The sequence below is a fragment of the Monopterus albus genome, unplaced genomic scaffold (genome assembly GCF_001952655.1).
Source record: "Monopterus albus unplaced genomic scaffold, M_albus_1.0 scaffold83.1, whole genome shotgun sequence".
In the NCBI taxonomy this organism is placed as follows: domain Eukaryota; kingdom Metazoa; phylum Chordata; class Actinopteri; order Synbranchiformes; family Synbranchidae; genus Monopterus; species Monopterus albus.
Window position 1 is genome coordinate 65049 of NW_018127963.1, and position 20272 is coordinate 85320.

Here is a 20272-nt window from a genome sequence, read left to right on the forward strand (position 1 = left end):
CTTTCCCTCAGTGGAGGAGCTCAATCTATACAACATAAGAACATGGGTGGTATTGTGAGCATTTTTCCATGGCTCTTGAATTACACGGCCAAGGACCTTTATTGAAAATCTACGCCCAGCTGAAAGACTGAGCCACGGGTGACAGTACACCTGCCTCAAGGCGGCCACTGCCTCTAAATTGCAGGGGAAACCAAAGTGCGTCATGCAGCGGCGGTTAATGAGCTGTAATGCATAGCATGAGTAAAGCGTTCTGCTGTGTATAGTACAGTAGAGTGACAAGTGACTGTAAACAAGCTCATATCTGCCCCAGCTTGGCCCATTTGATCCCAACCACTCAGCCAATGAACACCGCTGATTTGTTAGCAGGTGAATGATTCATGAGGCTTCTCATGTATCCACTCCTGCCCTTAAGCAGAAAACATGGGTGATTGGTAGATGAGGTGGTCCGTGTCAAGACCCCCTACAGAGATTCACCAAGTGTATGGGTGTGCAGTAGTGTGGGAAGTATAGTTCAATGTTACTTACAGTATATCTAGCTAATGTTAATGTCTTATGTATTTAGCAGCACTGTGACATCTTTAGACTGAACTGTCACGGGGTACAATAGGAGCAGGTGAGGGGCTCGTGTCTTTCATACAGCCACTCTGCCTGTCACTCTATCCATCCACAGGACTTCAGACACATGGCTTGCATGACTGGCACACATAAAGAGAAGGGCACAGGACAGGTGGATGGATGAAGGTGGAGACTATTTGGTCTTTGTGACCAGAGGGACCCAGGAACTACAAAACCACAGGAGCTAAACTTAGCTACTCACCCTTTTGCACATTCCTGTTTGCATTTTCACTGCATCTGAATAACTGAGATGACAGATTTAAAAAAATGACAGCAGTGCTTAAAACAGTTTTCACAGCACAGGCTGTTTGTATTTACAGTGGCATGAGTTTGATGTTCAGTTTGATATACAGTAATGACTGAATGATAATGAGACATCCACAGGCTGAAAAGAAAAGTGATACTGCACCGACAATCTGACCAGTTTTTTCTGGTTCTCTCTTTTTTAAATCAAGTCAGGAAGCTTAACTTTGCTTTTAAACTCCTTTGTTTGTGTCTTGTTTGTCTGGTTCTAATAAACACAGGTGGTACCCAGAACTTCCTTATTTTGTGAAAACTGTACAAAAGTTGTACTTTCTGTGACATCTGTGATATTCAGCCCTACAACTCCACCCTAACTGTTCCTGAACCATCAGAAAGTACCGTTTCCTGGAGCAGGGACTCAGTTTTACCCCTGGAACAACTGTCCAATAATAGAACTATTCCAGGTTTCTCCAGTTAAACTCTTGAATTGCTCTAAAGGTTCTTGCTGCTCTAGCAAAGTTCTCATGTTATATGTGCAGGATTTGAAAATTTCTGACTTTAGCACCGCTATCTTGTAGTATAAAAAACACTACACCAGACTATAATAGACCATAACGCAGAATTTGATATAACCTATGGTCACTCTTCACAATGGCTATTTTATGTTTATCTATTTAGTTATTTGGCAAGATCTAAAAGAAGTTAATTGTGTTGATTGTCTTTATTTGTACTATGTTAGAGAACCTAAAGATGAGGGTCAAACATGGTGCAAGTACTCTGACTTACCTAAAAAAAATTCCCAAGGATCTATGCTGACTTTAGTTAACTGAAGCTTCCACAAACTGTTGCAGAGGCTCAGTGGTCTTCACTGTCTTTAGTGAAGCCTCCTGACAACAGGTTGGATTACAGCTAAGAAGAGAGTGATACCATTCTTCTAATAGACCTTCAACTTCATCTGGGCTCATCCTGGCCTTCATTCACTCACATAGAACAGACAGGGCCCTTTATTCACTGACGCTCCATTTAATATCTGCGAAACCTAAGCCTGTCATGGTAGGTCCGTGTTCAGTGACCAAGCTGATCTACGGGTGTGTGTGAATGTGTCCATGTGGCACAGTAAGAGTCTTAATCTGTCCGATTATGGCTACAGAACAACAAAGCTTCTGGTGCTTCCTGTTCTAATTGTCAGATTTTTTACAAGTTTCAAACTAATAATTTACAGAGTTTGTGAAATCAATTTTACTGAAAACAAACCAGAGGAAACAAATGTACCAAAATGTAAGATGTGGGTTTGTCAGTGCCTTTTATCAGTGACTCTCTCATCCAAGCAGGCCTAGGTATGGTGCTAATACCACACAAGATTTTTTTTGGCATCAGAATAATAATTATGTAATATGTTTTTCTAGAAAAACATTTTTTCCTGACATGCACAATAACATCAACAGTCTCAAAAACACCAGTAAGTTAATCCTAAGACAAAGCAGTTGTATAAGAATGTTTTTGTAATTAAATTACAGTTTAAATGACCAAAATTTGGATTTTTAATGAGAAATATCTTATCAAAGAATAAGCCATCACAATCAATAACTTGACTGAACATTTTAATGCCAATTTTCAATAAGAAGCATTCAATACCCGGCCCAGTGTGCAAAGGTTCAACATATTTAGTGACAATCCACTTAGCTATTTTAGGGTCAAGGCAATGTACGCTGTGGTTCCAGTTAAGACAGTAAATTTGCCTATGTGATTACAGCTACAGTATGATGACAAATATCACTCAATGCTACACAGACATACATACTGTCCAAACTTCGACATACAACCATGGAAAATGTCTTTAAGAGTGCGGGTCACACAGTGTTGTACAGCAGACATGTATTATTCTCAAGTTAAGCCAGTCAAATGTTTCAGCTGGAAATCAGACAGTCAGCCAGAGTGGGAAAGTTTAATAAAAATCCCAGTGCAGAGGAACGTCCACACTGCTATACCAGTCATGACAGACATGGCCCACGCTGTCTGCTGAAATATGGCGCCAAGCGTTTGAGTTTGGAAAACAAACACAGCTATTACTGACGTGCCAAAAGCATGTATTTATGTATAAGGGCAATAATCACTCTTTCATTGCTTTCTTTTCTGCAATACAAATTTGAAGCTAAATTATAGCTAGAGACCCGTGGAGGAAAGCGTGTTAATCGTTTAGAGTGTATTATTACTCTGGAAGCAGAACTAGCATAGACGGCTGGGTGTGAGGTTTTCCTGCCTGCTGGGAAACCAATAAGGCAATGCCACCTCTAGGCATGGACATTACCCAGAAACGCTGCATGAAAGATTTTATGCTACAATAAGATATTTTAGCATGGCCAATCCTCTGGCTGAGTGAGAGTCAACTTCGTTTTGGATATATGGAGCACACAGTGGTATTAAAAAGAAATCTACTACTACTGCTGGTACTGAAGGATGTGACCATGTTTTAGCACTGTTGATGTGGGCAGTATGTTGACGTGCTTTGGTGAAGAAATAACCTAATTATATGTCCCAGGTACTGGGCTTAATTCCCATTACAAAGACCAAAGTTTTGAAAATATCACATGCAAGTTTTAAAGGGAAGGTCAGTACATCCTCTATATCATCCATGAGACAATGTTTAAAATATAAACTGCTGAGAAAGTGATGAATACACAGGTTAAAGTGGGAGAGGCTTCTAACACAGGATCCATTTTACCTTTGATATTATCTGTGAAAACAGTTTAGATGGAGCTAATCACATTATTGCTTTAAACATGTTTAGTTTTCCTCTCTGAAAACCTACGCCTAAGCTAAACCAACAGATCTCCACACTGGCAGCATGCAGGGATTTGGCTCTCTCTCACTCTTGAGTGGGGAGGTTCAGTAGCTCAGCAAACACTGGGGATGACAGTGGGGCCTTGACATGGCTGAAGCAGGCAAGAGCAGGTTGAGAGGCTGGACAGGCATCTGATCACAACAAAGAGATTATGAGCTCAGCATGCAGGCTAGCAGTGTTGCAGGCCTCCCTGAGAGCTTCATGGGAAATGACTGCTGACTGGTAGAGAAAAGCTCAAGCAGAGTTGATGATAAAAGGCAGCAGTGTACAGCTCTCGTCAAATGCAGCAGCTCAACAGCCAGCAGGGGCTTCAGATGATGCAAGCAAACCAGCCGTTATGAAGGAGTGTTGGAGGAAGATATGGTCACGGACATGTAGGACAGAAATATGATTAAAAGCCTCAGTGAATGTTGTAAAAAGAAAGATGAGGAGAATCAGAAAATAATATCTGACTGTATTCCTTGCAGCCAAGATCATCACCTACACAAGTCCTTTTTTTCCTTGCTCAGCAAAGGTTCTGGGATTTTCTCTCCTGGCAGCTAAGCTTGTCTGGAGTTGTTACAGACACAAGGGAATCCTTCAGCACAAACATATCTCTCTGGCCCTGGGCAATAATTGTAGATCAAGCCTCTGACTAATGATGGGGAGATTGGGATTCAACTACTCAGCTGCTAATTAGTATGAAATTCACTATGACTTCTGTTCAGAAGGCCCCCCATTACAGAAAAAAAGTCCTCAAATCCTAACAGCCTTCAATGGTTTTCTGCTGTGATTAGTTTTATCCAATACATGCAGGTTTCTTTACTACTAAGCCTGACAGACACAAAGGCCCAAGAACTTTGGAGGCAAAAGAAAACACAGTCAAATGAAGAATGTTATGATGCTCAAAAGAAACCTGTATATATTTATATTAATGAAAAATGTGGTCACTAGAATGAGTAGGTTTTTCACAAGGTGTCTTTCTCTGGGTTGACTGACGAGAAAAACCGCCAGTGCTTTTCAGGATCTGTTCTGATGGGTGGCTGTGGAGCAGAATGCCCTGGCTGTGGATGGGGAGGAACATGTGCATTTAATCTGCCTGCTTCCAAATGCCCTGTGGCAACCACAGCAAAGAGCAGAAAAACGTAAATGGACAAAATTATATCCATATGATTCAACGAGACAGCTAAGGAGAGGCAGGTTTCTCATGCGCTTCGTCAGGATACAAAATTAAACACAGCCTGGCTAAAACATTCACATTACATAGTTTACACATATCATTTCCACTGTGAAGCGGGAACTTTTTAGCAGCCAGCCTCATCTGTTGCGAATAGGGCTTTAATTTGAATCAAAGATAGCAGTGGACTTTTGTTTCTCAAAACAGAAGAAAAATTTATCTACACACTTACTGTTTTGCAGTGATGCATCTTTTCTCCCCTTCTCCTCTGCTTTGTATCATTTTTTAGAAGCTTTGATTTATAAATGTTAAGATAAGAGTACACACAGTGAACGAGAAAAAGCAAGGGAGTGTTGTCCAGATGCAAATTAACAAGGGAGTAGAGCAAGGTGGCAGGAAGTAGTCATGTAAATGACTAAAGAAATTGTTCCTAACAGCCATTTTGAACTTATGTCCAAGTAGTTTGGGGGGCAGATTAAAAACTATGTGAATGGCACAACAGGAAGCATTCCTATGATGACTAAATGAGGCTGCTCACATAATGAGCCGGACCAGCTGGTTTGTTCCTCTGGCAGACTGTTTCCTCGAGAATGAGGAGGAAGTGCAGTGATGGGTCTGAACCCCTGCTCCTGCTGCAGAGCAAGCCTGGCTGCACAACAACCTGGAGAGGCTTCATGGAAGCACTTAACCTGCTGTGATTCAGAGGCCTCCGTTCAGATGTCTACCAGCTCTGCAGCCCTGCATCAGATTAGAGAGCTAAGATGTGATTTCCTCTTAAACCGGGCAGCCTGGGGTTTACTGGTTCACCAGGTTGGGAGAAAAATGAGAGCAGGGTCATGCTCTCACAGAGATGAAGCGGAATGACAGGGGAAAATATATGCCAGCAGACAATCAAAGCGACTTTCAGCCTAATTTATCTGTTGCCACAGCATTTTCAGTTTTCTTGCCAGCAAAGATGGTGTCAAATCATTTTCATCCAGGTTTACTTTACATAAGGCTATATGAACACTGTTGTGTACTATACTGCACTCTAGGCTGTTATGAATAAAATTTTGCAGCATTTAGCTGCAAAAGACTGATTTTGTGAAGGTTGTTCTACAGATCTGCACTGTGACAAAAAAACAAAACAAAAACAAAAGAAAACCTGTTTTTACTCTTCACAGCTTAAGACCAATTAACTGCTTCACTTTACGATCCTATTTCATTTCCTTCTGCATAGGAAAGCATTGTTAAATGACAGTGATATATATTAAAAAGCAGTACAAGACATTTATCGCTTTTAAATTAGCATTTAAAACCTTTTGCAGCTTTTATGTGAACTCAATATTTAGGAATTAGGTTGTATGTGTCTCATTTTAGAGAAATGTTAGCCGATTTGATATGAGCCTGTCATTCCTGCCATGAAGTGAACATCTGAAAGAAGCTTTTTACTGCAAGTTCCAATGGAAAAACAAGAAACTACTTAAGCAATGTTCTTAAAACAATGACACTGAAAACAGAAAAATTATTGCTCCATAAGGGGTGAATACGAGCTAAAATTTGGTCTTCCCTTCAGCGAGGAGATGTGGCCTCTCATTCAGTGAGAGGCTTCCATGAGAGCCATCCCACTTTGTCTTGTGGCAATGCACTTATTTTCAGCAGCAATCCTAACCATTTAGAATGGCTGATTAGAGTGCAACAGAAAGCTTCCAGTGCTGCAGCTATTAGTAACATCACGGCATTAATTATAAACCCATTCTTGATATCCAAACCCACCGAGAAAAAGACAGACTGGGGGTTGCACAATGAAAATCCTAAACATGATCTGTGTTCCGAGCCGGCGCCGGGACTGATGTTACTGGCAGTCAATACAGGATCCTGTTTAATGGGTCCACGAGCTAAGGCATCCTTAGACACCCGGGCTTCAATCTATCCAACACCTTTCACTCACACCTGCTTCCGTTCTCGCTCTCACTTTCTCTCTCTTCTCTCTTTTACCCCCTCCAGCCAATAAGCTCCACTCACTCTACAGCATATTATATACCTCCACATGCTTCATCACTCTTTTTATATTGGTGGTATTAAAGGATGACAGACACCAATTCAGCAACAGCCAGTGATGACAGTAATATTTATTTGATCCACTTTATTATTCTTTTGTTAGACATTAGACAAACACTGGCCAATTCAATGTGACGGCTGGCCTGAGCTCTGTAGTGATCTTTCTATTGGGTCATCACCACCATCCCTCTGTTTCTCCTGCTCTGACTGTGCCTAGCATTTATTTGGCACTCTCCTCCACAGTTATTCTTCTCCTACACTGAGTCAAAAAAAATCTAATAAGACTGAAGCTAAACCAAGCACCTTTACATGCTCACAGCTCCAAAACCTAAGTTTCAAACAAGTCTAGCTCTCTTTTGTCTCTTTTTGCTTTAGTCTCCCAGAATGAAAACTGTGCAAGAAAACATGCTGCACTGCTTGCTCAAAAGTATTTTGTGACCGTTTCATTTTGGTCTATTGAGGCTGCTGGTAATGAAGATTCCCTGACTCTGGCAGCAATTCCTGACATTAACCATTCAAGTACTAGAAAGAAAAAAAAATCTCCACCAAACCAGAGCCTCAATCCAGAAAACCCATACAATTAGTCACGTTGTGAAAGTGTTTTAGGGTGTAGTTTTTATAGGTACGGATTCCTGCTCTGGCCAGAGTATTTCATGCTAATGTACTGTATATTCCCAACAGTACTACTTTAATTTCAGTGAAATGCAAACAGTTGCATTCCCATTTTGTAATTTTAGCTGATAAAATGGTTATATTTTTAAATCTTGCCTACTGGCTTAGATTTCTGTGTGACAGCTTGATATAATAAACACCATGGTTGAGGTCACAGTGTTCCTGTGTCACAGAGACTTGTTCGGTAAAGATATAAAAGCCCTTCTCCTTTTTGGCAAACCATTTGTTGTCCACACAAGGCAAGAGTTGACCCAGCTGTCTGAAGGCTCATGCCTGCTGTAGCATACACTGGTGACTCCATAGCTCTGATGTGACAACAAATAAACATTGCAGAAGCCCAGTGAGTCGCCAAGCCAAATACCTCGATGTCAGAAGCGCTATAGCATTCAGACAGAACACATGCCAGAAAAATTAAGCAATAGGTCAACATGGTACTGTGATCAACACCAGCCCGGGGAATGGAGCAGGGTGAAGGGGAAGACAGTGTGTTTATGCAACCCTCTGGAGGGGGACAGACCTCAAAGCCTTTTTGAAAAAAACAAAGAAGCTGCCCAAGAAATGTGGTGCAACAGAGATGCCACGGTGCCCTGAGATTTGTCCACTGCTCAGCTCTCTGTGGGTTTTCCAGTTATGTGGATTGGGCTGTTTGCAGTAAATCAGACTGCACTAGGCTTTCAATGTGTCAAGTTAATCACGGCTCAGGTGTTCTTTGTGAGCGAATCACCCTCAATTCACATTTCAATAAATCAGTTTACCACATTTCAGTACATAGTTCTCTGTTCATATTCAATCATTCACTGTTAACACACTTCCCAGTCCAGTGCAGTTATGACAGCAATGATCCAGAGGTTCCAATCTTCACTGAAATTCTTCAGTAAATGGTTTCATATTTGTGGAATATTTCCTTCCAATTTCTCATAAGACATCTTTTTATGTCGGCTATACTGGTACTCATTGGTCTCACACAATTTTCCAGTTAGAGCACAGGCACATTAAAATACAACATTTTTCCTATATAGAGTTTTTAGCTTCTCACCATACTTTAAATCATGCGAGACCTAATCTGAGTTGCTTGACTTTCAGTCATTTGTAAATGAAACTGGCATACCAGGAATGCTAGTGTTTTGTTTGTTCTGCCCCTGACAAGAATGTAGCACAATCTGAATAACAGCTGTGACACAGTATGAAAGACTGCTGTTATGAGAAGCTGGAAGAACAAAAGGAAAAATTCTGACTTTAAGGCTTCTTATTTCTACTGTAATTCTGGCTGAATAACCAAATCAATCTGGTTCAAAACCTTTTTACATCGATGTTAAACTAATTCTCAAACTGAACAGATCGAATGTGAAACAGATGTAAGAAATGAACAGATAAAATGAGGTCTTCTACATGGAGACAGTTAAGAGATCATTGGGGTGTAAAACTCTATGGAGGAGAGGTAAATCCTGGCTTATGTGTCAGTGTGTGCAGTTCTGCTGGGTCACACAATCAGCAAATCAGGTAACAAGAAAAACTGGATCATTCTGTGTCCTTACACATCCCACTGGAAGATTTCTAGTCCTCTTACACTCAATGTATCCGTCTTTCGTATTTCCCATCTTTCTCTCATTATCATTCCTTACACTACAGTAGATGTGGTTTTGGTGAAGTCTCCCTCTTCTGATATATGTGCCATTTAGCACCACAGTCCACACCTCAATATTCTGCTTGGATCTTCCCACTTGGATCACTCTTCACTCTCTGGTAGGCGTTTGAAGACACACGACTCAGCTAGGAAAGCTTAGTCAACCTGTCACTCTGTTAATGCTTCAAAGTACTGTCAAGCCTGCATTCAGTGCATACCAAATAACTTGTCATGCGTAATGCCTTGTGATGAATTCTGGGCAAAAATGCTATTTTTTTGATGACATCAGTAGAAGTCAATTGCCTGCCTGGCTCCGTTTCTTTCAGCCTTCACTTCTTTTCTCAAACATTCAAATTAAACACACCACATTAACCACAGCACACCACAGTGCGTAATTTAAACTTGACACCCTAAATGTAAACATGCCTTCCACTACATGGTTTATCCATACTTCACTTAGTGTTTATTTTGCACGGTAGTAACTCAGTTTCTCATATTTATTAGCTGCCGGCCTAGCCTAGTCTGGTGTGGTGGGTCTAGGGGGAGCAGAGGGATATTGTCATTCTAAGGCTGTGGTGTCCTGAGGCAGATGTGGTACCAATGTGTATAAATGTCCTTTTTTGCTGGTTTTGTGAGTAGATGATGTTCTATGCAGTGCCTTCTATCACAATGATAAATCACCAAATGAAACAAACAAACAAAATCCAACATCTGGATGCTCTGAGAGATTTACCTCTGTTCAACACACATGCACACTACCCACCTGGTAGGTTTGATGGGTATGTTTGCAGACTGGCTGCTGCGCAGCCTGTGCCTGGGCACAAAACAAGGCCACTGTGCGACTATGAAGTGTAGGAGAAGATGGGTGGCTCAGAGCAGAAAAGACCAGCTATGTCTTTGCCTCTTCAAATGCCACAATCATAGTTTGGCTATAATTATCTGTTTGACTGTAGCAAAGAAATGGTGAGGCACACCTCCTCAATGCAAATGATCCATGACGACAGAAAGAGCCAAGCAGGGAGTCTAAAAATGACCCAAGACGGAGATCCCACAGCTCTTTTCCTGCTGCATGAACTGTGGTCGCATCACTGCAGCAGCCCCATGAACCTGACCGAGATCCCCAACACACACACACACACACACACACAAGCTTCTTCTGCTGTGTATTAGTAAAGTGATCTGGCTCAGTAGAGAGGTTAAACTAATTAAGGTTTTGGATTGGACACAATTATGACACAATCTCTGTGCAATGTAGAACCAGGCACAGCTCTGGGTTTTCAGATTTCTGATACCAGAGTGTGATTAGATGTTGAGGAAATGGGGGAACTCAAAATATCACATTCCAGACAAATGCAATTAAAATGCGCATCACATGTAGTAATAAATACTGTATGCTGTGATACCTGGTTGTGAGGCTGAAAGCAAGGTAACTGTAGCTGTTTGACCTTTTGTGGCTTGAGTTAAATTTCAAAAAAGGCTCCAATGTTGATTTTGTCCATGTGACTGTACAATAATACTGTGTTTTTCCAAATACAATTAGTACAGTGAGAAAAACATGCAGCCACCCATTATACCATGATGTTGTCATCACAGTCAGAGAGGTTTTAAACCATGGATAAGGACCGACTAGTTCTTTCAATGAAAGCTGCACAGATTGCAAATGCTGAGCAAGTTTAACAAATTGCATTAGAGGTGCCACAATTTGTTAAATGGTGGCTTGATCCATGCTAAACCTACTTGGCTAAAAGTTAAGATGTTGACATTTTTGTTATAGATAACTGTGATTTATAACTGGATTCCCCATTGCAGAGGCATCAGCATCTTCAGACCTGCACTGTTAAACAACCCATGACACCTTTTGGCACAAGTGACATGTCCTGGGGAAGAAGTTATTATGCAACAAATTAACACACTTTGTCATTTTGAAAAATGATACAAGGTGTGCACCACTGTAGAGCAAGAACTCTCTCTTAAAAACGCCACAGGCGATTTCTACTTTGGGAAAATTGACAAAAGTGCCATGCACCTTTTATGTAAGTTATGCCGTTTTAAGGTGGACTGTTTTTATGCAGATGTTTTATTCTTGTTTTAGTGAAGCTGTTTTAACTTTTTTTGTGTGCGCTGATTTGGGCTTCCCACCCTTAAAAACTGGAATCGGCTACAAGCCGTTTTTAAGAAGTGCAGCAAGGTGTTTGTATATCTTTGGACAACATATCAAGCTTATATAGCGTCAGGTTGCTGGAGAAGGCCAAGTTCATCTTAGCTGATCCCAGCCATCCCTTGTTTGGAGACCAAGTTGCTCCCATCTGGTCATAGGTATAAGCAGCAAAAATGTAGAACAAATTAAAAGTTTTTTAAAAATATGGTCAGATGAGTATTGTGCCCTCTTTTCAATATATCTAGCTACTTATTTCCTGTTCTTATAGTTGCTGTTATTACTGTTGTTGCCATCATTGTTATCATCATTGTGGGGGGTTGGGTGGGGTGGGGTATAAATAATTTCATATAAATGTGTTGTTTAAAACATCATCATTAAAGAGATCACAGATAATTTTTTTTTCTCTGCATTTGGCCCTCACACCATTGTTTTCATTCAGGACAAAATATTTAAACATAATACTGAAAGAATTTTTTTCTATTTTATTTTTTACTTAGGTTAATTGCAATCATATTTTGAATAAATTTTAATTTGTAATAAAGTTGATTCAAAAATCAATTTTAATATTTTAATTCATTGGATTAAATGCAGGATAACTTTAAATAATTTTGTCAAAATTCTTTAAGTAATGCTGATAAAGTGCTCTAAGTTGATTTCCCACTACATCTTTATTTGGGCCTGAATCAATGACAAATATGAGTGATATGACTAATTTAGCTGTATTTCAATGTCTCGGGGGGCATTCATCACACAAGCAGTGTATATGCACAGTGTTGTGTTTCTATTTGGTTTGCGACAGGGCTGCCAAGTGACACAATAGATCTGCCAGGAAGGAATTATGGCTCTACAGAAAGAAGCTACCTGATGAACCCAATTGCCAAGGGAATGACTGGCACAGGACCTTATGATAAAGTGCTCCATGTTGAGCTCTACCAGGTCCTTTTTTGGGGTTGACTAGGTCTTAGCATGTACAGTATGCCAACTTAACAAACTTTGTCAGCTCCATTTTGTAAACATGCAGCTACTCCTGACATGCCAAATCATTGTCCTTTCTTGCCTGTTGACCCTAATTACTTTAAATGAGCCATATACTCTTTTCCCAGTTCATTGGGGTGTGTGTGTGTGTGTGTGTGTGTGTGTGTGTGTGTGTGTGTGTGTGTGTGTGTCCACAGCATGAAAAACCTGTCATTCTTGCTGATCCACAAAATGTTTAGTTGTTAATTTAGTTTCTATGTATGGCTGAGTTTCTTCTTCACTTTGACTATCTAAATATTGTTGCTGCTGCTGGGTGCAAAAAATACAGCAAGTTCATTGCTGGAGATTTTTTATGTTTTAATCAACTGAGGAATGACATGCTACTTTAAAGAATGAGAAAAAAAACAATGTTTTGCTTTCTAAGCTCCTGAAAAGCCAACATTTTGCAGAAATAATTCTTATAAATTATGCATGTATGTCTCAGCCTCTCTAAACACTCCTTATGATCATCTGAAAGCAAACCGAGCTTCAGTGAAGGTAGTTCTGGGACCTGGTGGTTCAGAAGCTGGTCACAGAGATTAGACTCTAAAGGCCACAGTGTCAGTGCTCATACGGACACAAAAACACGTTAATATCAACGTCACTCGCCGCCCACACACAGGGCCCAGACAGCTCCAGTTTCAGGCAGCATTCAGAGGAAAAGTTGGGTCATGTGTTGAAGCTCAGTTTTAATTAGCTAATAGCACTGCCCATTTCATCTCCTGCATCTGAGCTGATTGCTCACAGAGGACTCACTTTACCCTTAAAAACACATGCCATCTTGGCACCGGCACTTTATAGGCAGTACGGAAAGCATTCAGACCCTTTCAATTTTTCCATATTTTGTTATGTTGCAGACTCATCTTAAAATGGATTCAATTCAAAATTTCCTCATTGGTCTAAACACAGTACTCAACACTGATAAAGTGAAAACTGTTTTAGTAGTGTTTTGTAAATTTCTTATAAATAAAAGACTGAAACATCCCACTTACATAAGTATTCAGACCCTTCACTTAGTACTTGGCTAAAGCACCTTTGGCAGCAGTGACAGCCTTAAGTCTTCTTGGGGATAAAACTGCAAGCTTGGCACCTTTCTTTTGGAAAGTTCTCCCATTCTTTTTGGCAGAATTGTTCAAGGTCAGTCAGGTTGGATGGCGAGCGTTGGTGCACAGCCATGTTCAGGTCTCTTCAAAGATGCTCTTTTGGTTTCAGGTCCGGATGCTGCCACCACCGTGTTTAATTGTAGGGATGATATTAATGAGGTGATGCCTTATATGGATAGGTGTGTGCCTTCCCTGATTATATCCAGTACATTAAATTAGGCACAGGTGGACTCTAACCAAGCTTTAGAGGCATCTCATTGACTACTGATAGGAGTAGGATGCACCAGCACTCAGTTGCAAGTGTTGTAACAAAAGGTCTGGATACGTATGCAAATGGGATATTTCTTTCTTTTATTTGTAATAAATTTACAAAACACTCCAAAAACCTGTTTTAATTTGAAAGGGCCTGAATACTTTCCATACTGGCTGTATGTTTTCTGTTTTCACACCAGTGAGGAAATAGGAAATTCCATGACCTATGCTTTTTTCCATCAGGACTCAACATCAATCTTAATTTCCTTCAACAAACTGTCTGAGTGTGTCGGTGAGTTTTGGTGTTCTGTGCAGGTTGTGTTTTATGACTGTGGAATAGACGGACGGCTCTGAATCACCTTTAGCTCTAACATATGAGTAATGGTAAAAAATGTGAGCCTTTCCTTTTATGGAGACATTTTCTTTATAATCATAATCTGTCAGTGTCAATAAACTTTGGGAGGAAAAAAAATTGCATCTTTAAAAAAAAAAAAATTTATAAAATTACATTGGACATACTTAATAATTACATAAATCACCACTAAGATTTCCTTTATTTATTTACTTAAAACTTAATGAGTTTGCCTTAATATATTTGTATTTTTGGCCAGGTATAAAACAAAAATTACAGTATATTATATCCAGGCCAAAACTATCATTGATAAACATTACTATTGTCATTTACAGTGCATAATCCATTCACACTGTTTTTCTTAGAATACATAAAAATACTGCAACTCTCCTAAAGATTCTTACTATGAAATTTTGTGTATAAACAACAGTGACAAAACAAGTACTGGACCAGGTTTCATGCCCTGAACCTCTGACAACAACACAGCAAATCAGACATTGTTCTTGTTTTGATATTTTTCTCCAATGCTTTGCCAAAGAAACACAAATACACACTGCACTGTACAATGCCTGGCATCTATCTGCCCTGTACAGTAAATGCTGTCAGTTCCACATAGAGCCTCTATGGTTTAGGAGAATGTTCCTGAACTTCATAGCTCACGGTTCAGCCTTTAGACACTACAAATCCACTGGGCTGGCCTCTGACAACGCAGAACAATATCAAAGTCTGAGTCCATGTCAGGGCCACTCTTGCTGGATATATTTTTAATATTTATGCAGACACAAGAAAAAAATGTAATAAACTAAAACAACAACTGAATTAGGCATGAAACACAACAGGATATTGCAGAGAGATTATGTTGTTTCCCTTTTGCCTGTGTGTCCCTCAGTGCTGGCTGCCCTACACAACAGCCCAAGGCCCGCTTTAATTGGGGGAAGAGGGAACTATCCATACTTTCTGAAAGGTCACAGAACAGCCCTGTAATAGATTGGCGACCTGTCCAGGGTGTATCCCGCCCCTGAAGCCCTTTATAGGATAAGAAGTATAGATAATGATATATATTATGTTTGTCTATAAGGAGAACCCTGCTTCACTAGAATGATAACAGGATCAGCCTTGATCTTTTCTCAAGCATCTGGTCCTAAAACAGATCATCTCCTCCATTTCCTCTTTATAAATTGCCCAAATTCTTGAATACTTTTGTCTATTGCATAAGCACAACAAACACAAGAGGCATCAGTGCTAACGGCAAAAGAGCATGCAAACTCAGACAAAACAAATAAGGACTTGGGATGGTCACAGCTAAAATACATGAGCATGTACGCTCTTTCGGATGCATACAGAAACACTAAGGGTTCTATAAGCACAGAGTACTCACTTAAATCAGTATAAACTATATACAAACACAGTTACAATTACACACAGAGAACATGTTTATTTTCTCTGACCCTCAAAGTTTATCTGTTGAATTCCTAGACCAACACACAGTCAATCCCTGCTGATTAGATGTGTTGATTTAAGCTTGAAAACATTTCACATTTCTGTTTATGTTCTGTCAGAAAAGCAACCCAACATACCGTATGTGGAATCAATACTTCCTATTGTGAGAGGCAATGGAAACAATATCCCCATTTTCATATCACTGCATGGCTATGAATATGTGTTTGTGTGTGTGTGTGTGTGTTTAAAGAAGGGGTGATTGGGAGGTTAGAGTGTGTAACAGAGTTCCACATGTCCGCAGACAAAAACCAGTGGTTCGTCCACACTGTGCTGAATTATTCTAGTGTGCACATATGGTAAACATTGCCAAAAACGCACACAGGCACAACTTTACTGTGACATATTTATGCAGACACTTCCTCCATGTACAACAACCACTCGGTGTCTGTACATCGCCCAAATGCAACTTCAGTCTACACCGAAGTAAAGACACACCTGCATAATGCAACAACAACAATTATAAAACAAACAAACCAATGAATGACTTTAATAAGGCTAAATTCAACAATCAGCTCTCATGTGCATTAGGTATCAACATGAATTTCTTGCAACACTGCTATAAAATACAATTAAAATACTCTTCCTCCAGCTAATTTTACAAGCCACTTCTTTATTTTGAAAGACCTTGAGATAAAACAGGTGTATACTCAGTTTTTCAATAATTAGGATTTGGATGGGTTCCTCTACTTGACGAGGAGTGCCTCTGACAGAGGCTCTGGGTGAAGCCATGAACAGAGCACGAGTAGCAAACGTTAGCGACTCTCCCTCTGCGGCTCCCTTCTCCAGACTACTACATTTCTCCTCATGTTTAACTTGGAAATAAAGCAAATTCACTTAATACATGTGAGACAGCTGAACATTTAAAGCTCCCATTTAAAAGGATCAAGTGTAGGCATTGTTTGGTTATGTTAACCATATGTGTTGGATTTTCCTGATCTGAATCCCTCCTCTACAAACAGAGTGCTCGTGCAAATAAACACAACTTTGCTCTACACAAATTGTGGACTAATTGTGTATTTGAACTAAATCATTCTTAAGGTTGGAGGGCTTTTTCCATTCACTAGAGGACAGGAGGGAGTGACAGCTTGACACTGATTAGTGTGCTGACTTGTGGAATTGGAGCCTTACCTGTAAAGAATACAACCACAAATCTATTTATACTGACGAGTAAGTGCTACTCTTGAAGCAGTTCACTCCTTTGGCAGATGTTTTTTTTTTTTTTTTTTTTTTTTTATGTTACACTAAAAAACAGGAACTACATTCACAATGGTTTCACAACCAAAGAAAATAAAAGTAATCAACAGTGAATCAAGTCCAGTATTATTTGCTGGACACCATGGATGCATATCTTCTTGAAAAAAAAAAAAAAAAATCCTAAAATCCTCAGCTGGCAACCAACTATTGGGAATTATGCCCTTGTGGTTAAGTCAGACAGAAATATTTGAGAGATGGCTGCAATTATGGAACAAATTAAACTCATATTGATCCAATAATACAACTTTATACTTTGAGAAATGAAGCAAAATGTGTAAACGTACAGCTGATTTAGAGGAGATTTTCAACAATATTGAATGTGTGGTGACCATTGATGTCTGATTTTTGGTTCTGGTCAGTGGATATTTAATGGTTTATGATGACTCACCATACACTTGTTAGGTTTCTCTCCAGAGTGGACCCTCATATGAATGAGGAGCTTGTAGCGGGCATTGAAGGGCTTGTAGCGGCGAATGCAGCCAGCCCAGAAACAGGTGAAGTCCTCGCCTTTGCGCTGATCAATATGGACCTTTTCAATATGCCTCACAAGCTCCTCCTGCTGCTCGTACGCAGAACTGCAATCAATCCAGCGGCACACCTGCTTATCAGCCAGTGCTCCCCCTCCGATGTCTTCCCGCTCTGGGGCTGTGTGTGAACCAGTAGACCCTCCAGAGTTCAGTTTGAGTCCCAGGGAAGAGGATGGTGCTGTTTGCTGGCCCTGGTGGTGAAGCGGCCCCACATACTGGTGTAGGTGGTAGGGCGGAGGCATGGTAGGTCGAGAAGGGTGGTGGTGGTGACGAAGGTGGCCACTACAACCACTCATGTGGTGGTGATAGTGGTGTGGAAAGAGACTGTCTTCACTAGGAGAAAAGTCATCGAGGGGCTCTTGCTTGAGGGCAGCCCCTGCTCTCTGACCTCCGTCCAGGAGAGCCCCAGCTTCTGGCCCCATATGCAGCGTCCCAGACATCAGGGCCCCGCTCATCAGTAGCCCCAAACTGCCTGAGCCTCCTCCTTCTCCCACTCCTCCACCGACTGTTCCGCCAGACCCGTGCCCCTGCAGTATGGAGCCCTGCTCTGGCTCCAGTGATGACACTGAAGAGGAAGATGAGGAGGAGGAAAGGGACAGCAGGCAGGCGGCAGGTGAGGACAGCTGACAGCTCTCCTGTAGAATGGTCTGCTGGGGGCTGCCGTGACGTGGGGGCCTCTGGGGGATTTCCCGTGAGCAGAAGTTAGAGGGTGGGGATGTAGAAGAGGAGGAGGAGGAGGAGGAAGAGGAGGACAAGCTAGCACTGCGGGTGTGGCTGGGCGAGAGGTTGGTGCAGAACCTGTTGACACAGGCAACCATTGACATCTGGGAAGTAATAATGATGTCCGCAGAAGCAGTACCAGTTGCTGATGGAGAGCCTGTGGCAGCAACACCGCCCAAGCCAGCAGTGGTAGTGGACTGTGATACTGGGCAGCGTTTCTTCAGACTGCTAGCACTGAGCAGTTGTGCTGAATGATGGGAGCCAGCTGGAGACAAAGCCAGAGGGGAGGAGTCATCTTCATTATTAAACGGTTGCACTGCATCCCCTGACACAGCACTACCTACATTGCTTGGTGTGCATACGCCACTAGCACTGTTGCTCACATGCGTAGCTCCAACTATCTCGTCCCTTGGCAATGCCAAAACTTGGCCTGCCCTGCAGTTTTGAAAGCCAGCCTGAGACATGCTATGTACTCCGGATCCTGTGCTCAAGATCTTGTAGCCCATTGAGTTCTCCTGTTTGATTAGGTAAGGGAGAGAAGAGCGAGCACCATTGGCACTGCCGTAGCCCAGACTAGATGGGGCCCCAGTCAGGGTCCTTTGTAAAGCAGCGGAGGATCTGCATAGAGGAAAAACACACAGAAGAATATGAACACTAACAGCTCACGGACCAATGACAAACTGGTTCATCCATCCCACCAGCAGCACTGTTAGAGGTTATCCTCCTGCTTACTCCCCCACATCATCCTAAATGAGTCCCTCTTTCAAACAAGTCTCTCGTTCATCATAAGGGACCTTATGAAACGAACATGATCACTGTGTAAGCCATGTTAAGGATTCAGTGACGTATGGTGATAGTGGACACTAGGTGGCATCTACCAATACCTATAAATGAAACTGGATCTTCAGGGGATCTTCTGGTAGAGAAAGGACATGAATAGGCATTTATAACTAAGAATAGAAAAAGGGGGAGGGATGGATGATTACTGAGACAGAGTGGCTAGTGGCTAGCATGTCCATCTGACAGGCTTTGATGACACAAAGGGGTTAAACCCAACCCAACACTGGGGATAAATAGGGAGTCACCTGTTTTTCATAGCATAATTGCAGACTATGAAGGGTCATGGTTTACAATACTGTGTATTATGGTGGGAAGCTTTGCCCTGTTGAATGGAGAACCCAGGTCAGATTTCTCCATGCATCGCTGTGATCTCCTACATAATCATTCCTGTCAGTTGGCTCATTATGGATTTTGTCCAAAGGCCCTGAGTGATGTGAGAAGAGCTCTCTTTTCACTGGGCTGTCTCATGAAGGAATCCTCTTTGTCCCTTCCCTTCAGCAAGCTGGGAGAAAAGCAGAGCTAATGCTAGCTTGGATTGGAGAAAGCTACTGGCTGACTTTTCATCTTTGTTAATAAAGACTTAAGCCCCTCTCTCTTTCCATTAAAGAACACCATTTCCTATTTGGCTGTAGTGAAAATACTGAGATGATACAAGGAGAATGATCATCTATCCAGAAGAACTTTCAACTGGATGACTGAGGATAGAGGGACAAACGAGAAGGGAACTAAGCAGGACAGAAGTTCTTTTTGACTTGGCCAACAGTAGTCAAAAATTGCACAACAGATGAATCACATTACTGTAACATAAATGTTGTACTTTGGACCCCTTCCGTGTGTTTTATGAGAGTGAGTAAAGCTTTCCAGCTAAAAATGTGTGATGTAATTCGCAATAGCAAAGATAATGAAAAACACATTGTATTGTACCTGCATAGTGTTTGTAATACTATACCAAACAGGAAACATTCAAAACAGTTCTGTTCCAATACAAACTAGAGAACAGGAACAAAATTATAAAATAAAAATAATAGTGGCAGTTTACCTGGCATCTTGGTGAGGGCCGTTCTGCAGCAGGAGATCAGGTGCAGGTCTGTTGCAGTGGAGGCTCGGGGGGTAAAGGCCCCCTGAATGACCTCCCACCGAAAGTGACAAGCTCTGCCCACATCGCATCAGGGTGCCCTCAGAGTCACCGAGCTCGGCATCTCCATCCTTCTCTGAGCAGTAGGCAGTGTTCACTAGAAAAGGACCAGGGAGAAGATTACTGAGATGGCTGCTTAACAAGTGATCAGAATGCAGCTGATACACTATTCACATACATTTATTTGTTTAAATTAGTGAATCCTTGGTGGACGTTAATATTAGA

General features: G+C 41.3%; 1 protein-coding gene across 5 annotated transcripts in view; it reads right to left on the bottom strand.

Annotated features, from left to right (window-relative positions):
- glis1b (GLIS family zinc finger 1b) overlaps positions 1-20272 on the bottom strand; it is a 70247-nt gene that overhangs the window by 22333 nt on the left and 27642 nt on the right. For all 5 annotated transcript variants that reach the window (XM_020607004.1, XM_020607000.1, XM_020607002.1 and 2 more), the window contains 2 exons: positions 19952-20144; positions 17214-18690 (listed from right to left, as the gene is read on the bottom strand). In XM_020607004.1, the coding sequence (XP_020462660.1) occupies positions 17214-18690; positions 19952-20144 (1670 nt within the window). The remainder of the gene's footprint in view (positions 1-17213; positions 18691-19951; positions 20145-20272) is intronic.